This window comes from Plectropomus leopardus, chromosome 12, assembly GCF_008729295.1.
Source record: "Plectropomus leopardus isolate mb chromosome 12, YSFRI_Pleo_2.0, whole genome shotgun sequence".
Classification (NCBI taxonomy): domain Eukaryota; kingdom Metazoa; phylum Chordata; class Actinopteri; order Perciformes; family Serranidae; genus Plectropomus; species Plectropomus leopardus.
Window position 1 is genome coordinate 2,277,704 of NC_056474.1, and position 27,494 is coordinate 2,305,197.

At 36.3% G+C, this 27,494-nt stretch overlaps 5 protein-coding genes across 5 annotated transcripts; 4 read left to right on the forward strand and 1 right to left on the reverse strand.

The window, feature by feature from the left end:
• Positions 1–189: 189 nt before the first annotated feature.
• On the forward strand, positions 190–8,977 carry orc2 (origin recognition complex, subunit 2). Its single transcript, XM_042498126.1, has 16 exons — positions 190–284; positions 499–573; positions 1,465–1,620; positions 2,601–2,687; positions 2,812–2,901; positions 2,995–3,026; positions 3,150–3,207; positions 4,468–4,772; positions 4,855–4,964; positions 5,445–5,577; positions 6,133–6,229; positions 6,306–6,452; positions 6,537–6,708; positions 7,363–7,424; positions 7,516–7,634; positions 8,655–8,977. Exons 2-16 carry the CDS (start codon positions 504–506, stop codon positions 8,736–8,738), a joined length of 1,722 nt encoding a protein of 573 aa, XP_042354060.1. The 5' UTR covers positions 190–284; positions 499–503; the 3' UTR covers positions 8,739–8,977.
• A 62-nt stretch (positions 8,978–9,039) lies between these two features.
• Positions 9,040–12,666, reverse strand: cfap410 (cilia and flagella associated protein 410). The gene is made up of 7 exons (XM_042498197.1): positions 12,565–12,666; positions 12,410–12,428; positions 12,229–12,275; positions 10,992–11,221; positions 10,706–10,856; positions 10,095–10,194; positions 9,040–9,991 (listed from the first exon to the last, which is right to left on the reverse strand). Exons 1-7 carry the CDS (start codon positions 12,639–12,641, stop codon positions 9,827–9,829), a joined length of 789 nt encoding a protein of 262 aa, XP_042354131.1. The 5' UTR covers positions 12,642–12,666; the 3' UTR covers positions 9,040–9,826.
• A 334-nt stretch (positions 12,667–13,000) lies between these two features.
• On the forward strand, positions 13,001–17,931 carry rpl37a (ribosomal protein L37a). Its single transcript, XM_042498164.1, has 4 exons — positions 13,001–13,055; positions 14,669–14,797; positions 14,985–15,067; positions 17,769–17,931. Exons 1-4 carry the CDS (start codon positions 13,053–13,055, stop codon positions 17,830–17,832), a joined length of 279 nt encoding a protein of 92 aa, XP_042354098.1. The 5' UTR covers positions 13,001–13,052; the 3' UTR covers positions 17,833–17,931.
• A 2,200-nt stretch (positions 17,932–20,131) lies between these two features.
• LOC121951896 (peroxisomal trans-2-enoyl-CoA reductase-like) lies at positions 20,132–25,287 on the forward strand. The gene is given in 10 exon segments (XM_042498386.1): positions 20,132–20,243; positions 21,747–21,767; positions 21,770–21,879; positions 21,963–22,128; positions 22,771–22,852; positions 22,940–22,952; positions 22,954–23,037; positions 23,132–23,242; positions 24,170–24,281; positions 25,070–25,287. Coding segments are annotated over 10 exon segments (894 nt in total). The 3' UTR covers positions 25,153–25,287.
• A 441-nt stretch (positions 25,288–25,728) lies between these two features.
• On the forward strand, positions 25,729–27,211 carry LOC121951972 (NADH dehydrogenase [ubiquinone] 1 beta subcomplex subunit 3-like). Its single transcript, XM_042498471.1, has 3 exons — positions 25,729–25,786; positions 26,746–26,874; positions 26,974–27,211. The coding sequence occupies exons 2-3, from the start codon at positions 26,747–26,749 to the stop codon at positions 27,125–27,127; spliced, it is 282 nt and encodes a 93-aa protein (XP_042354405.1). The 5' UTR covers positions 25,729–25,786; position 26,746; the 3' UTR covers positions 27,128–27,211.
• Positions 27,212–27,494: the final 283 nt, after the last annotated feature.

Consider the following 27,494-nt stretch of genomic DNA (forward strand, 5'->3'; position numbering starts at 1 on the left):
ATATACTTTACTCTTTTCCAGTGTACTGTTTATCTTGAAAAATGATCAATAAAATATAGATATATATATTGGATTGGGAAGCGTCGTGCAAAGTGCATCATGGGAAATGTAGTTTTCATCGCAAATAACGCTCTGATTGGCCAGCGCGTGACTTTTCACCTGTCACGTGGTTTAAAAAATCCAGCAGGATGGCGCGGAAAGTTGTCACACGAGCCCACAGCGCAGCTCTCAGTTTATAAAAGATTTGTTTACATTTTCACCGAAATATACGGACTCGTTAACCGGTACGTTTCCGTAGTTTGGACACGTTAGTTAACGTCAGTGTTCCGCTTTTCTTTTTTGACGTTAATGTGCCGCTGACTGCTGTTTCCGACTGTCCTCAGAGGGACAGAGGACAGAGACAAAACTGCATTAAAGCTGTGAAGTCCATACACGAGAGAAGCTGAGTCTTTCAGTGTTGTGTTTCAGAGACTATGTGGATATGATTTTGTGTTTCAGTGAGGATGAGTGTGCTGGAGGTGAAGTTTGTCGGGGATGGAGATGCTCTGGAGCACATCGTGGACAAACTGGAGGGTAAAAACCATTACTTCACTTCTGCTTAGGGACTGTTCGGTATTTATGGGAGGGGGGGGGGGGGGGTGCGAAAAAGGGGAGGCATGTCAAATAATTTTTTCTTTTCTTTTTTTTAAAAAATTTTTTAATTTTATTTTTATTATATTTTAGAAACGTATTTATAGTATTAGTCCTTTTTTAATCTGCAAAATTATTTACATATTATCAACTTCCTTAAAATTTCAATTAATAGCCCGGGCTATTATTTGCTTAAATCAGTGAACTCAGCTGGCTTATATTTGGGACAGGCCCACACAGATGGAAATATGATGAAATTATTTATTTTAGCATCATTTTAGCTCATTTATTAATGATCTTATTTTCACAGTTTTTATGGTCTTGCACTGAATTATTAGGTGGTGGATGTGTGAAACACAATTTCATTTTTATCTGAAGCATAAAAATGACAAAGGAATCTCGAGAATCTTGAGATCAAATTAACTTTATTTTATTTGAAAACATGGGAAAGTAATGAGTAACAAAAGCAGAAATGACCCAGAGGTTAGCAAGAAATATGTAAAAAAATACAAGAAAATTACCTGAAAAAATTGCCCCAAAAACCCAGACAAACAAAAACAATAACAAAACAAAAAACAAGTGAACGAGAAAGTAAAACAAAAAAATACAAAGCGATCTCTTGTTTGGCTTCTGTTATATGGTCTGTTTATTGCCTCTGCTTCGCTTGATTTGTAAATGTTTTTAAAGGTGCTACATAATAATAAGAACATAAATTATTATTATTATTACTTGTAGTGGAGAATTTTCCTGTTGTGGTATCAGTACTTTTTTGTAGTAAAGGACACGAGTATTTCCTCCGCTAACTGTTGTGTCTGTCTGTGTATGAATTTAAAGATGTGCAGAGCAGCAGTGGAGCTGTTCAGAAGATGGTAAAGTTTAAGAGTCCAGCTGGACGACGTGTCAAAGAGGACGCAGAACATGATGGGGACGAAAACGGAGTCCTTGACCAGCAGGATTATGTCCAAGCTTTGGGAGCAGACAACGCAGAAGGTGAGTGAAGCAACTGTTATTCCTGAATACCTAACCCATAATCTACCGGTCAGTTTTTTCAGCTCTATTTTTGTCTGTATTTTTATTAAATCTTTATTCACTCTGCTGCTAAATAACACAAACAAAACGCAGCTGCCGTTTAGTACAAACTCAGTTTATTACCAAGTTAAACCCTGAGGGATGGTTTAGTGCAGTTTGAACATTTTCATTCTCATGTTTTGATCATTTTGGCCGGGTTCACACATATGGTATACGTTTTGGCAAGATTGTATATTTTTCGTTTAATCTTTGAATTTCCAGGTCAGCTCCTACAAATCTTGTTTTGTCCGTTATTCGCCGATAAGAAAACATTTTTACAGAGCATATAATTCAGAAAATGATGCTTGGGTGGTTCAGAAATGATCAGTAATTGACTGATACTGAACTGTACTGATGCTTATTTAGCTATTTATTCTATTGTATTTATCTTTATGTAAATGGTCAGCAAAGATCAAACAGCACTGATGTGTATTTTATTCTGATTTATTCTTTATTTTTGTTTGTGTGTAATGTTTATTAAGTTAATTGTTAAATAAAAAGAGTAAATGTTTGTTTAAAAAGCTGCCTTCTGAGTAATGTTGCATGTCATATCGCTGCAAAATCAGAGCACAAACCACATCGAAATGATCTGTTTTCATTCCAGCTATAAAATTCAATATATCAGTCGCCGTATCAGTTATCGGTGAATTTTTTAAAGTCAGTCTCCAAAATCCCATCTCAGTCGGGCTCTACTAACCAATAATATGCAAATCTTTTAGTATATTTTGAAAGACAAATCGAAGGCTGTTTAAAACAAAGTCACATTTGTCCCCGGCTGGACTTTGAACATGTCTGCTATCGTCTGTTGGGTACCGTATTTTGGCGTCGACTTTGCGGCAGCGTATCAGTCCTCGTGACGTCCCGAGTTACATCTCAGCTGCGTCATTTTGTTGTTTTTACAGAAGACGAGGAGGGTATGTACAGAGTGGCTGGATCCTCCATTTTCACCTTTCAGAAAGCCAAACGTGGACACAGCATGGCTCAGACCGGTGAGCCTCCGTTCTCCTTTAAACGCACAAACACAAACACAAACCTTTTTGGGATTTTCTGACATCAGCTGCATTTATAAGATGGTTATTAACTTATTTTGTTTTGTCTTTTTTTTGCAAAAAGCGAGCGAGTTGGCTCGGACTCCCGGGAAAAGCGTGACCTTTAGCGCGACCCCCAACGCTGAACCCTCGACTCCCACCAGATCAAGCCGCGGTGAGTTCAGCAGAGTTTCTTTATTTCTTTCTTTTTTCGGTCTTTTCTTCATGAAGCAAACAATTAAATCCATTTTTGTCTCTCCCTGACCAGCCCACAGAGGGGACAGCAGGACACCACAGAGGGTGAGACCTGAACTCATTTGTTTACTCGATTTCTCATATTCATGACATTTTTCAGCAACTCGAGGTGTGTGGGATGTTTTTTTTTAAATCAGTGTTACCTGTTTTTTTTTTTTTTTTTGACAGAACAAAAAGGTTCAGTTTGTCTCCACAACACCCCACAGGCTCAGGAAGAGAATAACGAGTGAGTGTACCCTGATTTTTTTATTTGATTTATCTCAAACAATAAAGAAAAGAGAGAAATGATCATACAAACAAGCAGACAGACAAAAAAAGTAATATTTACAGACAATAAAAAACATAAAACAAAATAAAGACTTGGTTTACATATTCGAAAAGAAATCAGAAGTAAGTCACTGAATTTTAATTAACCAGCTTCTTTATTTATTTAAAGCTATACTCTAACTGATTAAACATATATACAGACATCCACACATCTCACAACAAATATCTGCAATTTTTATTATTTACAGAAATAAAAGGAAGGAAAAAATAAATAGTAACCTAATAAATAATCACTAACGCTTGTAAACATCCATCACAATAAAAGTAGACTGTTTTATTGTTGGAGTATTTAAAGTAATATTTCACCCACAGTGTGATTATTTGTATATCAGTTACTCGGCCTGTGTTACGGTGAATTCGTGCAGAAAACTTTGTTTTTCTTGCACGCCGCCACGATGAACGAAGGGTTTGCGTTCACCGTGGCGGCGTGCAAGAGAAAGGGGATTTTGAGATGGTTGCGCAGACTTGTGGCGTTTCCATCCTCAGTCCCGGTTTGTTTGTTGCACAGCTGACAGATCGCTTTGATCACGTTCTCTTCTTTTCTTTTTCCTTTGGATTAAACCCAAAGAATCGGCAAAACATTTGCAGGGATTTTTGCGAACGAGTGCGAACACCTTTCTCTCTGAAACTGAACGGCGACTTGGCGATAATGACGTTGTCTCTATGGTGTGAAGACAGCATGAGCTGAACGTACGTGGGTTATTACGTCCAGCATCTAAAGCACATTGTTACTTTTTTATTTTGATATGTTACAACAATGCAGGGAAACACAGAAAAAGCAAGAAGAAGTAAAAGAATGAGAATATAGTGCAAAATTCATAAAATATTGCTCCGTTATCGTGAACACGTGGACTAACTTAAAGTTAGGGCTTGTACATATGTAAAATTTAAAACTATATTTTTCTGTTTTTATTTTCTTTTTATATTTAACACTTAATTCCTGGACATTGTGAGCAAAGCTAACTGAAGTCAAATTTCTTGTTTGTGTGAGTATACTTGGCCAATAAAGCTGATTCTGATTAGAACAGTTGTCGTGGAAACCAATGTTGTGTTGAACGATATCTCGTAGTTACACCCAAACCTAACAGAAGGTCATTTTGTGTGTGAAATGTTCCTTTAAGATACATAAAAGTTGATTTAAGCTGTTTGATTCTCTCAGCTCCGAGCATGCGGTCTGACAGCGACAGCGATCTGTCGCCGTCTGACTCCGGCGAGGAGGAGGATGAAGATGGGATGGAAGAAGAGCAGAAAGTAAAGAAAGAGGACAAGGAGAACTTGAAGACTCCCAAAACGCCCAGTCGAGGCTCAGCTCTCTACAAGACTCCCGCCAAGAGAAGCAAGAGCGTCTCCGAAGCCCGCAGTCAGCCCAGTATGGTCGAGGAGTATTTCGAAGCTCATGGCAGCTCAAAGGTGTTGACGTCTGACCGCACGCTGGAGCGTCTACACACCCCGAAACTGGACAGGGTCGGTACAAAACAGCCAGGGTCGTACATGTAATGAATGAACTGTGTTTCTGTGTTACTGAATCTTGATTTCGTGTTTGCAGGAGACGCTGGTCCAGCTTCTGGAAGGAAAACCTTCCTGCTGCTCAGAGGAGATCCAGCAGCTCCACAACAAACACACAAAGCACTTTAGCAAATGGATGTTACAGCTGCAGTGAGTCTGCTCTTTAATCCGTTTTTCTTTTGTGATGTTTGAAATGTGGTGCGAGATCATAGACTGTAAATAAAGATGGACGATCTTTAATTCATGCAAGGGCATGAATTGGCTGTCAAAGCTGTCAATCATTGCACAAAATCCCCTTTTTGTATTATTGAATAACTCATTAAAACCAAACTCATAATAAAAACAAACACTTTAACAAACATCAGGCTGATGAGAACTACCTTCAGTGACAGAAACAATTTTTGGAAAAAAATTGTTTGGCATATACTCTGAGTTTTTAGTTTGTCCCATTCACTAACATGGAGGGGCGGGCTTTATGACCTATACCGCAGACAGACACCAGGGGGCGATCCAGAGAGAGAAGCGTCAGTTTGGGGGAGCTGTTATGTTGTTTGTCTTTATATAGAGACTGTGTGTGTGTGTGTGTGTGTGTGTGTGTGTGTGTGTGTGTGTGTGTGTGTGTGTTCGCAGGTTGGGATTCAGCGTGCTGGTCTACGGTCTTGGCAGCAAAAAATCTCTGCTGGAGGATTTCCGCGAGTCTCACTTGGCTGAGGAAGTTCACCTCGTGATCAACGGATTCTTCCCGTCCATCACTCTGAAATCGGTCAGTATACAAAACGAATCTATCTGCTTTTATTAGTCACGCCTCCACGGTTCATATACACACATATGACTGTTATCGCCACGTACAGAAACTGCAGTATTTGTGTAACATTACATGCCATCATAAATTACATTTATTATTTTTATGTCTATTGTGATTGTATGTTATATATGTTACCATTATTGTAGCCGTGCACTTTTCACCCTGTTATTATTATAGCAATTATTACAGCAATTTAAATGATTATTATTATTATTAATATAATATAATTAGAAAGTTAAGTGCCGACTCGGGAGGGAAATTATTCTCTACTTTCTCCCACATCCCACCTCATCCAGCCAGTTGAACCAGGTGCACTGCAGGTGATTTTGGATTCAATAAATATCTTCAAAATATCCTGGTGTGATGGAGATCAGCGGGATTAACGCTGATCTCAGACAAACTCGTTGGTGGTTTCGGTTATTTGGCAGCCTTTGGTCTAAAGGAGCTTAAGAAATACTGATAAATGTAGATTTTTTTTTCTTTTATTCTTATCGTATTTTGCTTTTATTGCAGATCTTAAATGCTCTGACTTGTGAGGTTCTGGATCACCAGGGAAGTTTCCGGACCCCCTCAGACCAGATCCAGTACATCGCTCAGACCCTCAAAGACAGTGAGTGTGTCTGTCGGTCCTTCCTGTCCTCAGCTTGTGTTTGATTTCTGTCTTTAACAGAAGCATGTCCTCACAGGCCCAGATCTCCACGTCTACCTGCTGATCCATAATATCGACGGGCCGATGCTGCGAGGAGAGAAGACCCAGAGTGCACTGGGGCAGCTGGCCGCCCTGCCCAACCTGCACTTGGTGGCTTCTTTAGACCACATCAACGCTCCACTGGGTGGGTGTTTGTAAGTGTGCGTGCCGCCGTGTTCGTTACATATAAATGTCTTTTTGCAGCTGAGTCTTCCTCCTGTGTCTCCAGTGTGGGACCAGTTTAAGCAGAGCCAGTTTAACTGGCTGTGGTGGGAGTGTGTGACCTTCCAGCACTACGCGGAGGAAACGTCGTACGAAAACTCGCTCCTCGTGCAGCAGACTGGCGCTCTCGCTCTGTCCTCCCTCACGCATGTGCTGCGCAGCTTGACACCGAATGCGAGGTAACACACACACACACACACACACACCGTGATATAATTATTATATTCAGAGCCAAGAGCACCTCTAATAATAAATGTATATATACATATATTGTTTGCTTTAATATCATTCTGTAGCTGCTCGGTAGTGACCCTTGTGCATTCAAATATATAATATATTAATAGATGGATAGATACTTACTTTACCTTTTGTGTTGTTTACCAGAAACTGACTGAAATGTATTTTTTGTCCCGTTTAAAGCCACTTTTTCTTACACTCATGTAATTTTTAAAGATTTTTATATTGTTTTAGTCATCAGATGTCTTGATCTCATGTTGTCAGAAACACATTGGTAGTCACTGGGCTAGCAGCCCCTCCACAATGAGTCAGCTGTTGTCAGCTTAAAAATTTTATACATAAAACTGATTTTATTAGCGTTTTTACTGGTTGAAATCACCTGATCAGAGTGTTTTGGAGAGGAAGAGACCTCTGCAGATAATTCGGCTCCACATCTGAACAATAAACCCTAAAGAGAAGTGGCTGCAGTGATGATGGTATCGCTCCGTCTTTTGTTGCTGTCTTGATTTAGAGACCCGTAACAGCAGAAAATCACATAATGCACATTTAAGTGATGAATTAATTGCTTCATGATTTTGTGTCCGTTCTTTTTTCAGAGGAATTTTCAAACTTTTGGTGAAATTCCAGCTGGAAAACAAAGACAACCCTTCATACACAGGTGCACACTCAAAACTTCAAAGTGCTGTCCAGATTTATACTAAAATGTGTTTCTGTGTGACTGTAATGTTTTTTTATCACTCTGTGTGCAGGACTGTCATTCCAGGATTTCTACCAGCGCTGTCGAGAGGCGTTCCTGGTGAACTCCGACCTCACGCTGAGGACTCAGCTGACGGAGTTCAGAGATCACAAACTGATTCGAACACGAAAGGTGAAGTCCTGTTTCACTTTCCCTCATTCATCCTCATTTACTGCAAAACTCTGCAGCCTCTAAAGCAAAGACACTCAGCTGGCTTCACCTGAGGGCCACTTCTGCAAAATGACTGGCGGTCAGGGGCCCGTCACAGCAGCCCCACAGGTTTCTACCTCTTTAGGATGTTCCTCGCATATTTCTGAGATTTTAGGACGATTGTAGGATTTCAGGAAATTTCTCGTATTTTAAGACATTTCTTGGATTTAGACTGTTTCTGGGATTTCAGGACGTTTCTCAGATTTTAGTACATTTCTGGAATTTTAGGACATTTCTAGGGTTTTAAGGTTGTTTCATGGATTTCTGGACGTTTCTCAGATTTGTGGATGTTTCGTGGATTTTTGGACGTTTCTAAGATTTTAGGAAATTTCTGGGATTTTAGAACATTTCCAGGATTTCAGGGCGTCTCGAGGATTTTAGGACGTCTCTTAGATATTTAGATATTTAAAGTATTTTGGGACATTTTTAGGATTTCAGTTTGTTTTTTGGATTTCAGGACATTTCTAGTATGTAGGACATTTCTTAGATTTTTGGACGTTTTTAGGATTTTACAAAATTTCTCAGATTTTAGATGTTTTTTAAATTTTAGGACATTTCTAGGATTGCAGGTGATTCTCTGATTTTAGGACGTCTCTCAGATATTAAGATGTTTCCAGGAGTTTTGGACATTTGTTGGATTTTAGGGTGTTTCTAGGATTTTAGGGCAGTAGGGGTTTAGCTCGGACCTCTGGCAGGGATGCTGGGGATCCTCCACTGCCACTATTTTTTGATAGAAAAACTCTGTTTGATGCTGTTTTGTTCACTTTGGCACCTTCTGTATACCAAAACTACAAAAACTTTTCCTGGTGTGATCACTATTTTTATTGCGAATTAGAAAAACCGGCACCATACCGGGGGCCAGATTTGGCCCGCGGGCCATAAGTTGAGTATCACTGCTCTAGTATCTCCTCACTGATAATATCTATTCCCATGATCCTCCAGGGTGCAGATGGAGTGGAGTACTTAATCGTTGCGGTGGACGCGAGCACGTTGATGGATTTCCTGGAGAACGAAGAGGGCGACTGAGAAGAGAAGTCCTTAGGTTTATAGTTTGTTCACTGACTTTACTAGAAAATAGATATTTTGGTTGAATCAGTCACTGATTTAAAGTCCCAGTTACTTTTTATCGACTTCAGACATGAGCCCAGCTTCCAGGCTCTGCACAGTTTAAAATCATGATTTAATTAGTCCGAAATGCCTTATTGTAGCACTGCAACTGTCTCATTATGTACTTTGATGTATACATAAATGAATGAATGAACGAATACGTGTTCTCAGCCAGTATTTGTCTCATCAATCAACACTTGAGAGTTAATGAGTTGTTGCAATTTCATCTCTTTAATTACAGAAATATATTTACATTTAGCAAAACGTTACATTCTTTCGTTTGTCGAAGGCAGGTTGGCATGCTGCTTTAAAAAAGGAGAGCGGGGAAGTTATTCACGTGTGAAAACTGTAACAGAAGGAAGAGAAGCAAAACATCAAGTGCCATGCATAACGCGTCAGAGGGTGGCGGGTGTCAGAGGGCTGTTTTTGGATCCTGTTTGTGATCCTCAAGAATGAGGTTTTGTTTATCTGGACCACACCGTCTCGTGTTTTTGTGTCTGACTAATGGAGACGACACTTTTTGCAGTTGTTCCGGTTTTGTGCGAGAGCGTTACGGTCAGCAAAACAGCCTTATTTTCATCTTTCTATGTGTAGTTTTCTGTGTTTTTAGTCACATGCTTGTGTGTGTAGAGGGGAATGAAGCACTTTGTGTTAGTTTGTTTGAATGAAAAGTGCTAAACTCATGAAGTCTAATTGACTGATATGATGATAAATTCACCATTTATTTATATGGAGTCTGGTGGGTTTGGGTTTGGTGATTTTGGGGCAGTTTCAGTTCAAACACAAAGTTAATCTTTGTACGGGATCCTTTTTATAATGTTGTCAAACACTTAAAATAATAATCTGAGTCAGTCAGTGACAAAAACGAGCGCTTTTAGTGGACCGAAGTTGACGGTGCAAACATGCCCCAAGTGTTTGCAGCCTGATTCCATGTTAAAAAAATACCAAATTTAGCCTTTAAATATGGAAAGATGAGTTCTGGCCCTGAGTGCATGCTGTGAAACCTTTCAGTGTTGGACGTTGGCTGTTTTCTGTGTCTGCAGTGAATCCGTTAGCGTTTCCGAGTGGAGTGTGTACATCTGGAGTCTGTTTTGAGTCGCTGTGTGAACGATGTGGAGCTCCTCTTCATCCAAATCCTTCAGCAGCAGCAGAACTGCATCCAGAGTGTGTGTCTGGAAATACAATTTAAGTTGAGTTGGCTTAGATTATTTAAAATATTCATTTTTTAAAGTATTTCAACAGTTAAGGAAGCAATATTTTGAGATTTGGGGGTACCTTTTTCAGTGTTAGTTTGTTTTCTCTGGTCGACGGAGAAGAAAGAGACGGGAACTTGTCTCTGGAGAGAAGTTTCATCCCCAACTCCTCCCTGATTTTGCTAAAAAAAAAAATCAAAAGAGAAATGTCACAAACTATTTGACCCTCTGAAACCTGAGCAAATGTGTTTCTTTCATAAACATGGGGAAAAATAGATATAACCAATTTGGCACGAAACGTCCCACAAATTGCAAAAAAAAAGTCTGTAACATTATATTTATAATTAGAATATTTAATAAAAATATAAAAAAAGTTTCAGGAAAAAAATAAAATAAAATATATGAAACAAATAATTATTTTATTTTCAGCATGTTTTGAGTCATTTTTTTTTTCTTTTTTTTTGTTCTGTTATATTTTTATTTTCAGGTAATTTTCTCGTAACTATTTTTTAACTAGTTTCTTGCTGATTTTTGGGCCTTGTCTTGTTAAGTTTCTCCTCATGTTTTTGAAAGAAATCCAGAAATCAAACCAGTTGTTTCAGGTTTCAAAGGCTGAGCGTCTACATCACCATGACAGTTTGTCTTCAGACAGCGCCGGCTCTACTTTCTGTGAGTTTTAGCGTCGATTCTTACTTTGTCTCCTCCATGTTGTAGTTCAGCGGGTCGTTCTCCGTCTCTGCGTCTGGAAGTCCGTTGGTGGAAAGTTGGTTTTGGACGCTGCCTGGAGGGGTGGTGACCTCTTCACCCTCCATGAGAGCAAGTGCGATTTCATCCTCTGCTACCACTGAAAACACAAACAAAAACCCCAAACGCGTGTCTTTACACTTGTTTCCAGCCCTTTTTTGCTCCAGTTTCATTTAAAAACTTTTCTTCCACCTGTGGGTGTAATTCACTTTTTTTAGTCTCTCTGCACGCTCACCTTGGTTGTCGAGCTTCTGCAGGCGAGGCAGGCAGCGCAGCACAGTGAGGCGATACCGGCTGGAGTCGGTGCCACAGCAGGGGTTCTCCGCCAACCAGAGCACTCTGAGTCGAGTCAGAGGACGCAGGTGAGAGAGCTCAGAGAGCGAGGGGACGTTGTTCCTCCTCAGGTAGAGCTCACACAGGGACAGACAGCCGGACAGAGGAGCGAGAGACGAGATGCTGTTCACACTGCAGAGAGAAAAGAACGAGCATCACAGCCGGGAATCATTATTTATCTTCCATGATTTAATGAAAATGTTACGGTGTCAAAACTTGTGCACAATCAGCCCTGATTGTTTAATAAATGGCTCCACATCTAATTAGGCTGTATATATATATTTTTTTAAAAATGTGAATAGGCCTAATAATAACTAAAAAAAAATACCCCGATCTAATAATTTGCCATTTCAGTCATGCATTAAAACCCTAAAAAAACGATATATATATTGTCAAACAAAAACACAGTTTTGGGTCCTCATGTAGATTTTTGTGCTGCTGTGTAGTTTAATCTATAATGACATATTATTATATTTGTTGATAATATTTTGTAAAATTATTTTGACACCTCAAATTAGTTTTCTTGTGCTGCGTTCAAACACCTTTCACAAGCTGTTCAAACCTTTTGAACCTTAAGCAAATTGGTCTTCTTCTAAAAATATAGGAAAATACAGTGAGCAGCTTAGCAAGAAATGTCACGCACAGTAAAAAAACAAAAAAGGGTTTCAAGAAGAGAACAGATTTTTTGGTATATTCATATTTATTATAATAATGCATTTAAAATTATGTTACATAAAAGTATACTTTTTTTTTTAAGCACTTTTTGGATAAATTTCTTGTTTTTTTTTCTTGGTAATTTTCTTTTAACAATTATTTATTTATTAATTTTACTTAATTTTTGGATCATGTCTAGATAAGTTGTTCATTGCTTTCTCTCCTTGGTTAATTTTTTTTTCTTTCTATTTTTTAGCAATAAGTCAAATCAATTTTCTCAGGTTTCAAAGGGTTAATGGTAGTAGTTGCAAAAGTATTCTGATTCAATCTGTTATAAATTAGAAGCAACAGCTAATAATTAATCTGGGAAATTAAATTCAAAAGTTTTGGGGGTAAATGAGATGATTCAGTGCATTAAAAATCCGCAAAATAGAGTTTGTTCAAAAAAAATAAAATTAAAGTTAAAAATAAGGCAAGTATCCAACCTGAGTGTCAGCACCTCGATGTTGGCCATTTGAGAGAAGATGGAAATCTGGAAACACAGCAAGTGAAAACACTTAAATTATTTAGCTAAATTAAAACATTAATCACGAGGAGCAAAGTCATTTAGAGCACAATTAGTGGATAAAGTGTCCAATCAAACGTATTTATTACCAGAATACTCACATCAGTCAGGTTGCATCCCCTGCAAATATAAATAAGATATATGAAAAAATGAAGATTATTCTTTCAACTACGACTTCTTGCATGTAAATCAGACCAACATATACTGGTATACGGGTAGCATACTGGTAACACTGGGCTAAAATGTAAACACTCACCAGCAGTTCAGCTTCTTCACGCTCTCCAGGTCGGAGGCCTTCGCCTTCGCGAGAACCTGTTTCCGCGTTAGCTTCATAGCTAATCGGCTAACTAAACTGTCAATAAACAAATATTTTTAATAAACTAGATATTCATAAACAACAAAGGCCGCATTATGACGGACTGCAAACATTTCAAACCAGCAGCGGGGGATGTTGTTTCCACCATGTGAAACACGCATGCGCGTATCCACCGAGGCGTCCTTAGTTACGGTCACTTCCTGTGTAATTGTTGCTACGTGAATAAATATTTCTTTTATCCTTTAAAATGGTAATTTTCGTCTTAAAAACTTGACATGTTATATTATATATAATAATAGTTTTGTTTTTCTGTCGCAGCGGTTACTTTCTGCAAAAACTCAAACCCCCACAATGCACCGCAGACGACTGGGTAAATCGCGCCTGCGCGGTAAGCACTCCCTCTTTGGACCTACGTCTCCACTGAAACGATGGTGAGCCCAAATGTCCCCTTCCTAATCCGTGTCAATCTGACGTTTAATGTGCTACAAGTGAAACATTCACATATTTAGATCCTCCGTGAGTTCCTTTTCTGTCAGGCTTACTCGTTATTTACGTTGATTTTGCGATGATATAAACAGTAAAAACGATGTTTTCATGTCTTGCTGAGGACAGAAATGGCTGCCACCATGGCTGTGATCACTGAGCGCCGGGCGGGCTAGTCATGTTAGCGACATTTCGCTGATTTAATGCTAATTTAGAGAAACTGCAGTTTTAAAAATGAAACGCCGTGTTGTGTTTCATGTGTCAACCGAGTTTCTGGTCCTCAAATCTGGTCTGAGTTTAAGTATTTATTTGCGTTAGCTAGGTGGCTAACGCTAGCCTGCTAAGAGGAAGCTAGCTCCGGTTAGCAGGCTGCACCGCAGGTGACTGAAGCTCGTTCACTTTGTTTTTACGGGTTTATCAGTTAAATTGCGTAAAAACTGTGTTGTGCACTTGCACTGATGTGACATGCAGGTGTCCCCTGTATATTCGGCTGTTGAATTTTTTACATGTAAATCTTAAAGGCGGCGTTACTTTGATTTTTTGGCTAACCTGTGACACAGTTTATCCCTGAAACAGCAGAAGTGTCAGAAGCTCCTGACAGCTGCAAGTCAGAAAAAGTACAGATTTTATTACCATAAAATGACTCATGCGGAAGGCATCTTTTAGTATACCACTTGAGTGACAGTTTGTAAATATCTAGCATCTATGTGCCAAAGTATCACATTCATTCTTACAAAATGAGCCCTGAGCACTGCTTTGATATCTTTCATAATCACAGAAAAAAAGAGGCAAAAAGCAACTCCGAATGAAATGTTTCGTTAATTGCAAGAAAAATTAGGATTTTAATTTTTTTTAATGCTAAGGAGACATTGTAAGTGAGAAATGTGAGGGTAAAACTGGTTAATCACCATTATTGCATATTAAAAATTATGCATTAGATGTATAAAAAAATGAAGCACATTTCAAAGTAATGTTTTTATCATTGTCATTGTACAATTTTCTTGTACTTTTTAATAATTTCTAATTTTTTCATTGTTTTTTCTAGTAGATATTTTTTAAAGGCTAAGGAAAAAGAAAAGCAACAGTGAAATTATTTGAATAATTATGATCATGTATAAAATATGGTACAGAATTTTAATATTTTAACACTGTCAGTCTTTATTTTCCTTTTGTTTTTTTTTTTTAAACTAGATTTTGTTTTTAATTACTGATTTCTTTCAAATTTTTTGGGTCATTTCTTTTTGGCTCAGTTCCCTTATTTTGAAGGAAGTGGTTTCATAACTTGAAGGATTTAAAGAATAAACTGCTGTTAATCTCGTATTTCCATTTCCTCATTTGTGTTGTCCTCCCTGTTGTGTAGTGAGTAACAAATATGCTTATTTAATATCTTTAAAAAAGTATATTTTTTAGTTAGGAAATGTGGAGTGAACATTAACTAATATAAAAACTCGAGTATTTTGTTAAATTACAGCTCTGGTCATTAGTATATAAGAAGTTGTTGCTGTTTGTTCACCTGCATTAATGTTGCACATTTTGATTTTCTGTGTGTTCACATTCGCAGGCCAAGCGTACCAAGAAGGTGGGGATCGTTGGTAAATATGGCACGCGTTACGGTGCGTCGCTGAGGAAGATGGTGAAGAAAATTGAAATCTCCCAGCACGCTAAATACACCTGCTCATTCTGTGGCAAGGTGAGGAAGATTCCTCTCTAAGCGACTGTGCTGTCACTAATTCATGATCTTACTCGGATAGCAGTGCGTGTGCCTGCAGCTGATGGTGCAGAGGTTCATGTTTGGATCACACACACTCGTTTAAATGTTGTTTCTGGAGAAAATGACAAAAGGCTGTTTCGTAACTGCTGATGTTTTATGTGGACAGACCAAGATGAAGAGGAGGGCTGTTGGTATCTGGCACTGTGGGTCCTGCAGGAAGACGGTGGCTGGAGGTGCCTGGACTTACAAGTAGGTTTCTTTCTGCTTTGCTGTAATTCAGCGATCCAGCTTCATGTTGCATCACGTGGTCACCCAAACTGAAGCTGTCGCCGTAGTTACGATCATGTCCAATATTAACCCTCGGGGGCTGTTTGGCACATTTTACCCGCTTTTCATTCTTCGTTTTTTGATCATTTTGGTTGTGTTCATGCATATTTCAGATATTTTGACAGGATTGTGGGTTTTTTTAATCAGTGAATTTGCAGCTCAGCTCCTACAATAAGTCTCAAACACACTGTGGAAACTAAATAGTTACATTTCAGACTGTTCAGGTCCAAAAATGCTCCATTGAAACCCATTCAAACTGACATTTTTGATCCCACAGCCATCAGAGCAGAAGAACAGGACTTGTATTATTTCTGGGTGTCATTCTGGGCTTTTGACTCTGAATTTGTCATTTTGACTATTTTCCACCTGATGAGGTCATTTTGACCATATTTGGCATACGGAGGAAATACATGCTATTTCCACTAGGTGACCTGTCACAGTCAATGTAGCTGCAAGTCATTGGCATGTCCCCGGCTATGATAATTTAAAAAATACATCTATACTTTGCATGTAGTATGTTTGGAATATATTTATGTGTATATATATATATATGTATGTATATATATATATATATATATATATATATATATATATATATATTTTTTTTTTTTTCATCTAAGCGATAGCGGCATCATGCGGACAATCTGACACTTTAACTGTTTAAAAGTCTGGAAATTAATGATTATATCGGGGGATTATAAGCACTGATGCTGGTTAAAGATTAGGACACTGAAGGAAATAAACACATGAAGCAAAAAACCTCCGTTTGTTTCCATAAAAAGAGCTGGATGTTGCTTCGTGTTTCAGAGTTATGCACAGCTTTACTGCCATCAGTGGTGTCCATATTTAGGGATTAGCCTGCCGAGTTTGTGATAGACGACCTGTTGAGTCAAACGGTGCAGTCGGAGTATCTGTAAGAGCTCTTAGTGGAGCTTATGAGAGATTTTGGTTAATTTTGTCCCTTTTCTCTGTCCAGTCACAGAAACAAACCAAATCTCACACAGCCAGACTGTAATCTGAGATTTACCCTAAATAAGAATCCAATTAGTGAAGAATTAAATCAGCCCCTTGGGGGTTTTTTTTATTTCGTGAACAGTTAAAACAGATAACTTTGCAGTTTTGTGAACGTGAAATATGATCCCAGTGGCTACATGGTACATTTCTTTCTTTAAATTTTGTCAGAAACTAATTTTGTTGTGGGGACGTTTGACTTTGTCCACCATTGGAAACCCCAACCCGACACAAAACACCAAACGGCAGTATGAAAAATGATTGGCTGGCTGTGCCAATCTACCACAAAACTCCTAAAATCAACATTATTGCATCAAACAATGTCGGTGAACCACAAAGCAACTCTTCAGTGTTTCCAAATTAAGCATTTCTGGGATTTCTATGGAAGACAAAAAATGAATACATAAATAAATGTATAAATGAATAAAGGAATCGATAAATAAAAAATACATGCTGCAATACACAAATGCATGGATAAAAAATGAATTTGTTGACATAAAAAGGAAGTTGATAATATTAGAGAACATAAATATAAACTTGTTTCTACATTCTTCAACAATTTATTTGTTTGTATGTTAATGAGAAATAAGGTCCTCATCTCTGGTCCTCTTATTTATTTCAGCATTTATTCTTTCTTTAAATATATTCTGTATTCATTTTATTTTTATGCATTTCTTTTATTAATTTATTATGAAAGTTGTCATTTTTTGTCTTCCATAGTATTCTTGCTTATGTGGTTTTATATGCTGAATATTGTTTTCTTAATTTAAGGCTGAGAGTTCAGAGCAAAAGTAGAAACATTTGTTGCATTAATTGAAGCTTTGCCTGCCAATAAGTTCAATTCCTTTTTCAAGGAGAAAAATAAACATAATTTTTTTTAAAAAAATAGCACGATTCAAAATAAAATTTGAACACTTGTAGACGAAATCAATTCGATTAATTTTCATGCAAATGGAAAATAATTACAAACATCACCAGCCTGAACAATAAATCAATTTATATGAATTTGTGTGGAGCAACATCAGGTTTTTTCTCAGCAGCTTTTCTAAAAGTGCCCTTTGAAATCTGAGCTAATTGGCTTCGTTTCTGTCAAAACCACTTGGAAGAAATGACCCAAAAATTTGTTTTAAATAAGTTTTTTAAAAAAAAAAAAAAAAAAAAAATTATATATATATATATATATATATATATAATAAAATAAAGAAATAGAAGTTAAAAAAACAAAAGAAACAACAGAAAAAAATGTAAATGGCCTGGGAAAAGTAAATTGGAAAATATAATAATTCTGTAAAATAATTTTAAATATATAATTAGCAATATGTGTTTTGGACATTTTTTGTTATTCATTTTAAAGATAATTTCTCAAGAAACTTATGTCATTGACTTTTTTACCTCCCTGTGTTTTTTCAAAGGAAAATAAAACCCAGATTTCGAGGTTTAAGTTCTTGTAAAAGCTTCTGAACGCAGCACAAGCAGAGCGATGTTGATCCGGGCTTCAAAGGGTTAAGGAAGGATGAGCTGTGTGGGAGTCTGACTGTGAAAATGTGGGAATATTGATAATAATGTGGACGGTATGAATGTGTCAGTAATGTTTCTGGTTTGTGTTTTGCAGCACAACGTCTGCTGTCACAGTCAAGTCTGCGATCAGGAGGCTGAAGGAGCTGAAGGACCAGTAAACCAGTGCGACCGGCACTGGTGGATTTGGGACTTTTTCTATAATTTAACCGACCTGGACATGGCCTCAACATCCACAAATAAATCGGTCTGGAGCGGAAGTCTTTGTGTCATTGTTGATGTGTTTTAAAATGCAGAATCAATAATAATAAGTATTTCTATAGCAGCTTTAAAAACACTTGTTTACAAAGTGATTCGACAGACAAAGCAAAAGGCAAAAAATTCAGAAATAATTAAAACAAAACAGAAATGTGCAGGACAGTCCAGCAAAAAGGCAAAAACAAAAAGAGTCAACAAGAATAAAGCACATTTTTAGAGTTTTTTTTCTACAAAATATAAAAATTGCAGTTCAAGATGTTTTTAAAAAAAAAGGTAATTAACAAGACAACATCACGTCCGTGGGGAAAAAAAGATGAGATGATAGAAATAAGTAAATGAAAATGTGTGAAGATGGTCAGAACAGGCCGTCAGAAAGATGGGACAAATAAAAACAGCTGAATGAACAGAGGAAAGTATCAAAAATACTTCATATAACAGTGGATATCATATACTGTCACTTTGACTGCAAGTAAAAAGTACAGAGGTTTGATTTTTTTAGTGTTTTAGAAACTTTATTGATCTTCAGCAAAGGTGTGAATATACGAACCTACAAATAAACATAAATACCATACAGGGTTTTTTTTTAAATATTTAAAAAACAAAAGTTTTTTTGGTTTTTAGACCATGTGCACGGGTGCCATAAAATGTGTATATTTTGCTTTTTAGGTCAACATTTTTAAAATTATTCTTGAAACAAATGTTTCTAACTAACTAACTGATAACATGTTTGATGAAATAGGTAATGAAACATTGTTTTATTGTAAAAATGGAGGGAAAAGTCCTTTCTTGAGACATTTGAAGAAACAAAAGTAGGTTTAAAATCTTTTGTACCCGCAGCTGAAATATTGAGTTTCCTTTGGAAGTATTCTGCTGTGTTTCCTGAGCACAAATATGAGGAATATTTTCAAATCCGTCAAACCATTTGGCTGAAAAGGGAGTTTTCATTATACTTTGTGTGTCTTGGGTACATGACATTACTGTTGTTTTTTGTTTTGTTTTGTTTTGTTTTATATTTAATCTTTTAGGGAAAAAATGAGTCATGCAGACAAAGATATGCATACATATACTTAAAAATACATTTATTAGAGAACGCATTTAATAAGCACAATTTAAGGATCTTTTCTTGTGTACAAAAAACTTAGAAAGTGTGACACCTATCTAAAAAAAATCAAAGTAATACTTAAAGTACTTGCCCAAAGTATGTGCGTTATAATAAACTTTATTTGTATAGCACCTTTCATACAAGAAATGCAGCCCAACGTGCTTTACAACAAATAAACTACATGCACCGAGTCCTTCACGTGAAAAGACAGACATGATAAAACCTGCATAAATAAGATCAGAGAAATAATAAGAATCATAAAGATTATAATTAAAAATGTAAGTTAATAACACACAAAAATAATTACTAATTACACACAGAAATAAGGTTTATTATTTATTTATATTCATAAAAAATAAATTAAAGACATACAAACAGAAATACCATTTGCTATTTATTTATATTCAAATAAATAAAAATAAAAAATAAGATATTTACTGATTTGTCATGTTTACTCCTGTCTCATTTATACATTTATTTATAGATTTCCATATTTATGTGTTATTCCTGTCTTATTTATACATTTACGTATATATTATTTATTATTTATACCTTTATTTGTTTCCATATTTATTGAGTTATCCCTGTATTTATTTATTTGCACATTTATTTATTTATCCCAGTAATATTTATTATTCAGGTTTAGAAAAAGAAAAAAAAAAATATATATGTATTTCAACTTATTTATTCTCCTGTTTTTCAAAATATGTATTTATTCTTGTAAAAAATGTTTCATGGGCTTCTGACTTATTCATACATATATATATTTTTCCATATCAATGCATTCATTCCCATCATATCCATACATTTATTTATATATTTACTTATTTGTGTATTATTTATACCTTTATTTGTTTATTTATTTATCTGTTTATTTATTTATGAATTTGTCCTTGTATTATTTATTTTTTTAAATTCAGAAAAGGCAAGAAAAACCTTTTTTTAAAAATCAGTAGTTGATTAATAGTTTATTTCACATATTTGTTTTAGTGAGATTACAGTAAAAATCCTGCAGATGGCAGCACTGTGACACCAGAGACATCATCCAGTCCGCGTCCAGCAGGGGACGCAGTGTCCTCCTGCAGGGTGGAGACACCATCATGGCGGCGTCCTCTGTCTTCAGACCGGGTCTGTTCAACCATAAAGTGGCGATAGTCACCGGCGGCGGGACCGGGATCGGTAAAGCGATCTCTGCAGAGCTGCTGCAGCTCGGTGAGTCCGGTTTTAGAGACTTTGTTATTTTCAGAGAGCAGCGGAGAGTGTGACGGTAACAGCTGCTGAGGGACAAACAGAGACAAGTGAACTTTGACCCATAGACGAGGACACGTTTAAACCGTAAAAAGCAGCCTGTCCAGCAGCTCAGAGACCAGTTCAAACACCGCGGACACGCGATGTTTCATCAAGTCTCGTGCACAGCGCGTGATAATGCCGCAGAAACATCCTGTCAGGTCACAGACAGAAAAAAAAACCTTTTCTGTCAAAATCAGGAGACAGCTGCTAAAACATAACGTCAAATAAACGCCAGCACTGTAATTTTACACCAGGAGAAATTATGGTACTAGAATAAAAGTTATTATTGCATTAATATGAATGTAACTGTTGCAGTAAAATAATAGAATTATTGCACCTCAATAAATGTGTTTTCTACACTAATATTAATGTAACTAGTGCAGTAAAATAGTAAAATTATTGCACTAGAATAAATGTAATTATTCCGCTGAAATAATACAATTATTACAAGAGAGCAAATGTGATATCGCACCAGAATAAATGTAATTCTGGCACTAGAATAAATGTAACTATTGCACTAAATTAAATGAAATTATTAAACTAGAACATGTGTTTTTATTGCACTAGAAAAGTTGTAATTATTACGCTAGAATATATTTAATTATTGCACTAAAATACATTTATTATTATACATTTATTTATTATTACTCTAAAATAATACAATTATGATATAGCACCAGAATAAATGTAATTTTTGCACTAAAACAAATGCAATTATTGCATTAGAATAAATGCTATTATTACACTAATACAAATATGTTTATTGCACAAGAATAGCTGAAATTATTGCAGTGGAATATATTTAATTATTGCACTAAAATAAATGTAATTATTGCTGTAGAATAAATATAATATTGTATGAGAATATATGTAATTATTGCGCTAAAAATGTAGTTATTGCATTAAAATAAATTCAATAATTGCACTAAAATAATGTAAATATTGCACTAGAATAATTCTTGGTATCTCACCAATGTAAGTGTAGCTATGGCATTAGAGTAGTTGTAATTCTTGCATTAGAATAAATTTAATTATCGTGCTAAAATAATGTGACATTGCACTAGAATAAATGTGGTTATTGCAGTAAAATAGATGTAGTGATTGCACTTGGAAAACTGTATTTATTACACTAATATGAATGTAACTATTGCACTAGAATAAATGTGCTTATTGCAGTAAAACAGATAAAATGATTGCACTTAAGTAAATTTAATATGAATGTAACTATTGCACCAGAATACATATAATTATTGCACTAAAAAGATGTAATTGTTGCACTAAACTAATGTAATTATTGCACCAGAACGGATGTTATTATTGCTCTAATATGAATGTAACTGTTTCAGTAGAAGAGTTGTAATTGTTGCGTAAAGTGTTGCGGTGCTGTTTTCACACTTTTGTCCTGGCTGACTGTTTCGTCTGCAGGTTGTAGCGTGGTGATCTCCAGCAGAAGCTGGAGAGGTTGGAGGCTGCGGCTCAGCAGATGAGAAGAAAAATTCCCGCCTCCAGTCCTGCATGTGTCACTCCTCTACCGTGTAACATCCGAAACGAGGACGAGGTGGGTCTGCACACACACCTTCAGCCTCAGGAGCTGCTTCCTGTCGATGTTTTCGGCGCCTGATCGCCTGTTTTGACTCCCAGGTGAAGGATCTCGTGTCGACGGTGCTGAAGCGGTTCGGCAGGATAGACTTCCTGGTGAATAACGGCGGAGGTCAGTTCAGCAGCCCTGCAGAGCACATGACCCCCAAAGGCTGGAGAGCCGTCATCGACACCAACCTGACGGGAACTTTCCTCTGCTGCCAGGAGGGTGAGACGCACGAGCACGAGATAACTGTGGAGGGCGAGAAACGACGCAAGGCTGTCAATAAATAAATACAGATAAACATAGGGACATAAATATATTAAAAAATAAATGGATAAAAGCATGAATAAATAATGCAGAGGTTAGGACCTCATTCCTCATCAACCTACAGACACAGAAATGCTGATTATGTTTGTATGAATAATAAAATGCAGAAATAAATGTTAGATTTTTGTTTATTTTTCATGTTTATTGATCAACTTTTATTTGTCCATTTTTTAGTTCAACTTATTTATTCTTATGTTTTTTTCATATTCATTTATGTATTCTTGTAATAATTTTTTATTTCTGTATTATTTTTACCTTAATTTATTGATTTCCATGTCAATTTATTGATTCTTGTATTATTCGTTTATCTATTTATGTATTTATTTGTTTATTTTTTGAATTATCTATATTATTTATTTATGTACTAGTTATGCCTTTGTTTATTTCCATGATATTTTTTATTCATTTATTTCCTTATTTGATAATTTATCGTATTTATTTATGCATTTTTAAAAGTTTAATTCTGTAACATGTATGCATTTATTAATTTTGGTTTGGTTAAAGCTGTCATGTGACCGCGTTGTTGTTCTGTCCACACAGTCTACACGGCGTGGATGAAGCAGCACGGAGGCGCGATCGTCAACATCATCGCCGACATGTTTAAAGGTTTCCCGGGCATGGCGTGAGCAGCACCGTCCACCACGTTCACATGCGATTTAAGGACCTGCGCAGTCCTCTGTCCTCACGCTGTGTGTCCTCTCTCCGACAGACACACCGGGGCGGGCGAGGGCGGCCGTGGACAACCTCACAAAGAGTCTGGCCATCGAGTGGGCGGCCTCGGGAGTCCGAGTCAACGCTGTTGCACCTGTGAGTGCAGCTCACGAGTTAATGCAGAGTGAGTTTTAAAGGTCTGTAATTAATATTTAACTCTCTTCAAATCTGTGCATTTCTTTGTTTTCAGGGAACGATCTTTTCCAAAACCGCCATGGAGAACTACAAGGAGCTCGGACCGACCATTTTCAAGATGGCGGCCCCGTTCAGTCCCGCCAAGAGGCTCGGAGTCCCAGAGGAGGTTTGTTACCCGAAAAGTGACGCCCGCAATATCCTGAGAAGAGAGGCGCTCGTAAAATGTGGAGGACGAAAAATGTCTTCAGAATAAATGATACATCTATAGATAAACACTAAAAAACAGGAAATAAATAAATACACAAATAAATAATTAAAGGAATAACTAAATGACAAACTACCTCATTAACATACAGACACAGAAAAAACACAAAAAATAAATTAAGTGGTACAAAAAATATCGAAATAAATTTAAGATATTTATTTTCTTTGTTTGTTATTTATTGATTTATTGTTTATGTTTTGATCAGTTATCAATTTTCATTTATTTTTACATGTGTCTGTTTGTTCCAAGTTATTTATTTATTTATTCAATATTTTACTTTTTAATTTATGCACTTATTTCTGTATGTATTTCCGCACTTGTTTTTTTATTTTTTATTTATCACATATTTATTTATTTACTTATTTATGTATTTTTGTTTTTCACATTTTATTTGCATTATTTTTTTCCTTTTTTGTATTTATTTGTATATTTACAGATTTATTTATCAATACTAATTTCATTTTTTTGGCCTCCAAAGTGAAACTCAGAGCAGCTTTTAAATACTCATTGCAATGTTCTTAGAATTAATAAACGTACTGATCAATTTGAAAAAAACAACAACTGTTTTTCATTGGATTTTCACCTGCTCAGAAAAGTCCCCATTGCACGTTCTAGCTTTCTCAAATAAACATACAAACGTGTTTTGTTGATGACATTTTGTTTAAAGGGCTATAATGAAGAAAAATACACCATGAAATCCAAATTCTTCAGTTATCAGCACACGACGCGTGACTTTGTTCAGGCTCACAGACTGTAGTGGTGTCTTCTGTTTGTTTGTTTGTTTGTTTGTGTGTTTGTTTAATGTATTGTTTGTGTTTGGATGTTCAGATCTCTTCATCAGTGTGTTTCCTGCTCTCTCCTGCCGCCTCCTTCATCTCTGGAGCCACTCTGAGGGTCGATGCCGGACAGAGTCTGTACCACTCCATGTGGGAGATACCAAGTACGAACGCAGCACTAAAGCATCTTTACAGTATATTATAATAATAACATTAATAATAATAATAATAATAATAAAGTTTATTTTTATAACACTTACCAAAACCATCGTTACAAAAGTGCTTCACACATAAAATCACAAAAAACACAGGAAAAAAATGTAAATACAACACAAAAGACAGATTTTTTAAAAAACAAACATCAACACAGGAACATTAAAAAAATACAACACAAAAGAAAAATTTAAAAACAACACACAACAAAAATTACTAAAAAGCAAAGAATATTACACTAAAGAAAAATGTAAAAAAAAAAAAAAAAAAAAAAAAAAATGGTTGATTTAAAATCGACCAGAGCAGTGCAAGACTTAAGTGTAATGTCAGGAGTAAGGTACAGTATATATAATAATAATAATAATAATAATAATAATAATAATAATAATAATAAATGTTAGGAATGCCAAATACTATTCCGTATACTACAAAGCACACTATACAACATACTAAATGCTTTTTTCTTTATTTTGTCTTTTAATTTAAGCTTCTAGTTTATCTCTTTACTTTTCTTTTATTCTGCCCTGATGCTGCCTATTATTATTATTATAATAATTATTATTATTGTTATTGTTATTAATTAGTTTCATTCTGCCTTAACTCTTGTCTGCTCTTTGTCAGTATTATTGAATAACTTCCGTTGATTTAGTAACTCTTAAGCAGTTTGTAAACTGTGTTTTTAAAGGTGATGTATGTATATAAATAAAGTTATTATTATTTTTTGTGTGTCCGTCTCCAGATCACAGAGCCTGGCCTGAAGCTCCAGAGGGGGAGAACCTGGACGCTCTGAACGAGCTGCTCGGCCCACAGAGCAAACTCTAATTCATTTTTAAAGTCTGAGCCCGCTTCATAAAACACACACACACACACACACACACACACACACACACACACACACACGGACATTGAGCTCTGCAGACGCTACTGACACCGCGGTGGCCTGTGCATTAGAAGATGTGATTTATTATTGTTTTTATCATGTACATAATTGTATGTAATTAATAGCAGCGTGATTATTTTCTCAGATTCATTTGTGACATAAACTGTTGAAATGTTTGCTGAATACTTTTTCAAATGCCTTTGTAAATGTGTACGTACGTAAACATAAACGGATTTTTAACACAAGTGCTGCAAAGTCTCGTGGTTATTATTAAACTAAAAACTAAAACGGAATAAAAAAAAAAAAATCATTCAACTGAAATAAAAAATAACCTTAAAAATGTAAAATTAATAATAATAATAATAAAATAAATAATAAAAACAACGAACTGAAGCGAAATCGTGTACGTGCAAATAAAAAAAATAAAATAAAATAAAATTGCAAACTTCTCAAAGTATTCGGTCAAATCGCGCTTTGATATTTTGTCCCAAATCCCATGCCGTAGTTTTGCCGTAAAACGACGTCAGCCGTCGTAAACCTTTAGTCCAGCAACAGAGGTCACAACAAGCCGCTCAGGTACAGCGTGTTTTTCTCTTAAATTTAATATTAAATCGCGGAATTATCTTTTATTCCTCTTTTATAGTGGCCGACAACATTATCTCAACACAGATGAAGGAGTCGATAATACGCATTTTAACAAATAATGTGATTTTATTTATCTATCGAGCGAACTTAGCTAGCAGTGAGCTAACTTAATGCTAGCTGTCTGTTAGCTTCGCTACACGACAGCTGTTTGTTTACACTTTTAATCAATATTTACATGAATTATCCTCGAAAATATATTTTATTTCAGGTAGACAAGTTAGCGAAGTATTAAATGATATTGAGTGGATGAATATTTATTGTTATTTATCGTTTAAAACGCGGTAAATGTTCAGTAATAATGAGCTTTAGCAGGTTTAATGTCGACAAGTTTGTTTATTTTGACATTAATACACATTTATTAAAAATACATGTTTATTGTGGGTTGACAGATTATCGGCCTGGCCGAATATTGGGGTTGATATTTGGCATTTTGTTGATGATCTGTATCGTTATTTTATTTTAGTGATCGCCGATTAAATTAATCAATTTAAAAGTGCAAAGAAAGTCGGCATGTTGGGAACTTTTACTTTGTAAAAGCTATTATATATATTATTTTTCTTATTTAAATTTTCACTTGACTTTTTTAAGAAAAAATGTGATGTTGAAAGTTTCAGTTTTTATTAAAATTTGTTAAAAGCATTTAAACAAAGTTTTGTGTCGGAGTTTGTGATATTTCCAGATTCTACATTTAAAAAAAAACAATTGTCTTTTACATTTTAAATGTATATCGGTACTAAATATCAGTTATTGGTCTCATGAAATACTAAGAATCAGTATCGGCCCCAAAAACCAATTTCGGTCAACCTTTAATATTGATTATGAGAGGCTCTAATTGAGGTGTTTATTAGTTACAATTGTGTATAAGCGCGTCTCTGTCTCTCTGTCTCCAGCATGGGAGGTGACCACGGCCACAACAAGACGCCCCTGCCTGACTGGCGGCAGTGGAAGTCGGAGGGAACGCCACTGGAGTTCACACAGCAGAGGCTGGCAGCCAGGGGCCTCAAGGACCCGTGGGCTCGGTCAGTATTTCTGCCTAACTGAGATGTAGCCGATATCAAAAAGTAAGTGTTTTCTCTGACCGTGCGCCGTGTCTTTGTCTCCTGTCACTCTGCGCGCAGTAACGAGGCGTGGAGGTTCTCCGGCGGCTTCGCTCGTGCTGTGACTCTGTCTGATGTGCTGCTGAAAGGATTCAAGTGGGGCTTTGCTGCCTTCACTGTGGCTCTGGCTGTAGAGTACGCCCTGTTCCCCCCAAAGAAGGGCGGCCACCATTAATCCTCATCGAAGTCCCTCCAGACCATAATGGAGTCTAATAATAATATTCTGTATTTTCTGTTTATTAAATGTTTTTTTTGATCACTTCCCCTCGCTTGCCTAATTTTTTGTACACCCCATCACCTCTTTAAATCATAAAAAAATAACTTTTTTTTCAACCTGGACCCTGTTTTATTTTTTTTCTTTCTAATTGACTTAATGCAACAACAATTTTTCAACCTAGTCCAGCACTGAGCGAAACCGCCGCAGCCAGCAGCAGAAAAAAGCACAAGCGGAGGAAGTATTCAGGTCCTTTACTTAAGTAAAAGTACTTCAACCACACAGTAAAAGTTAAAGTCCTGCATTGAAAATGAAACTTAAGTGAAAG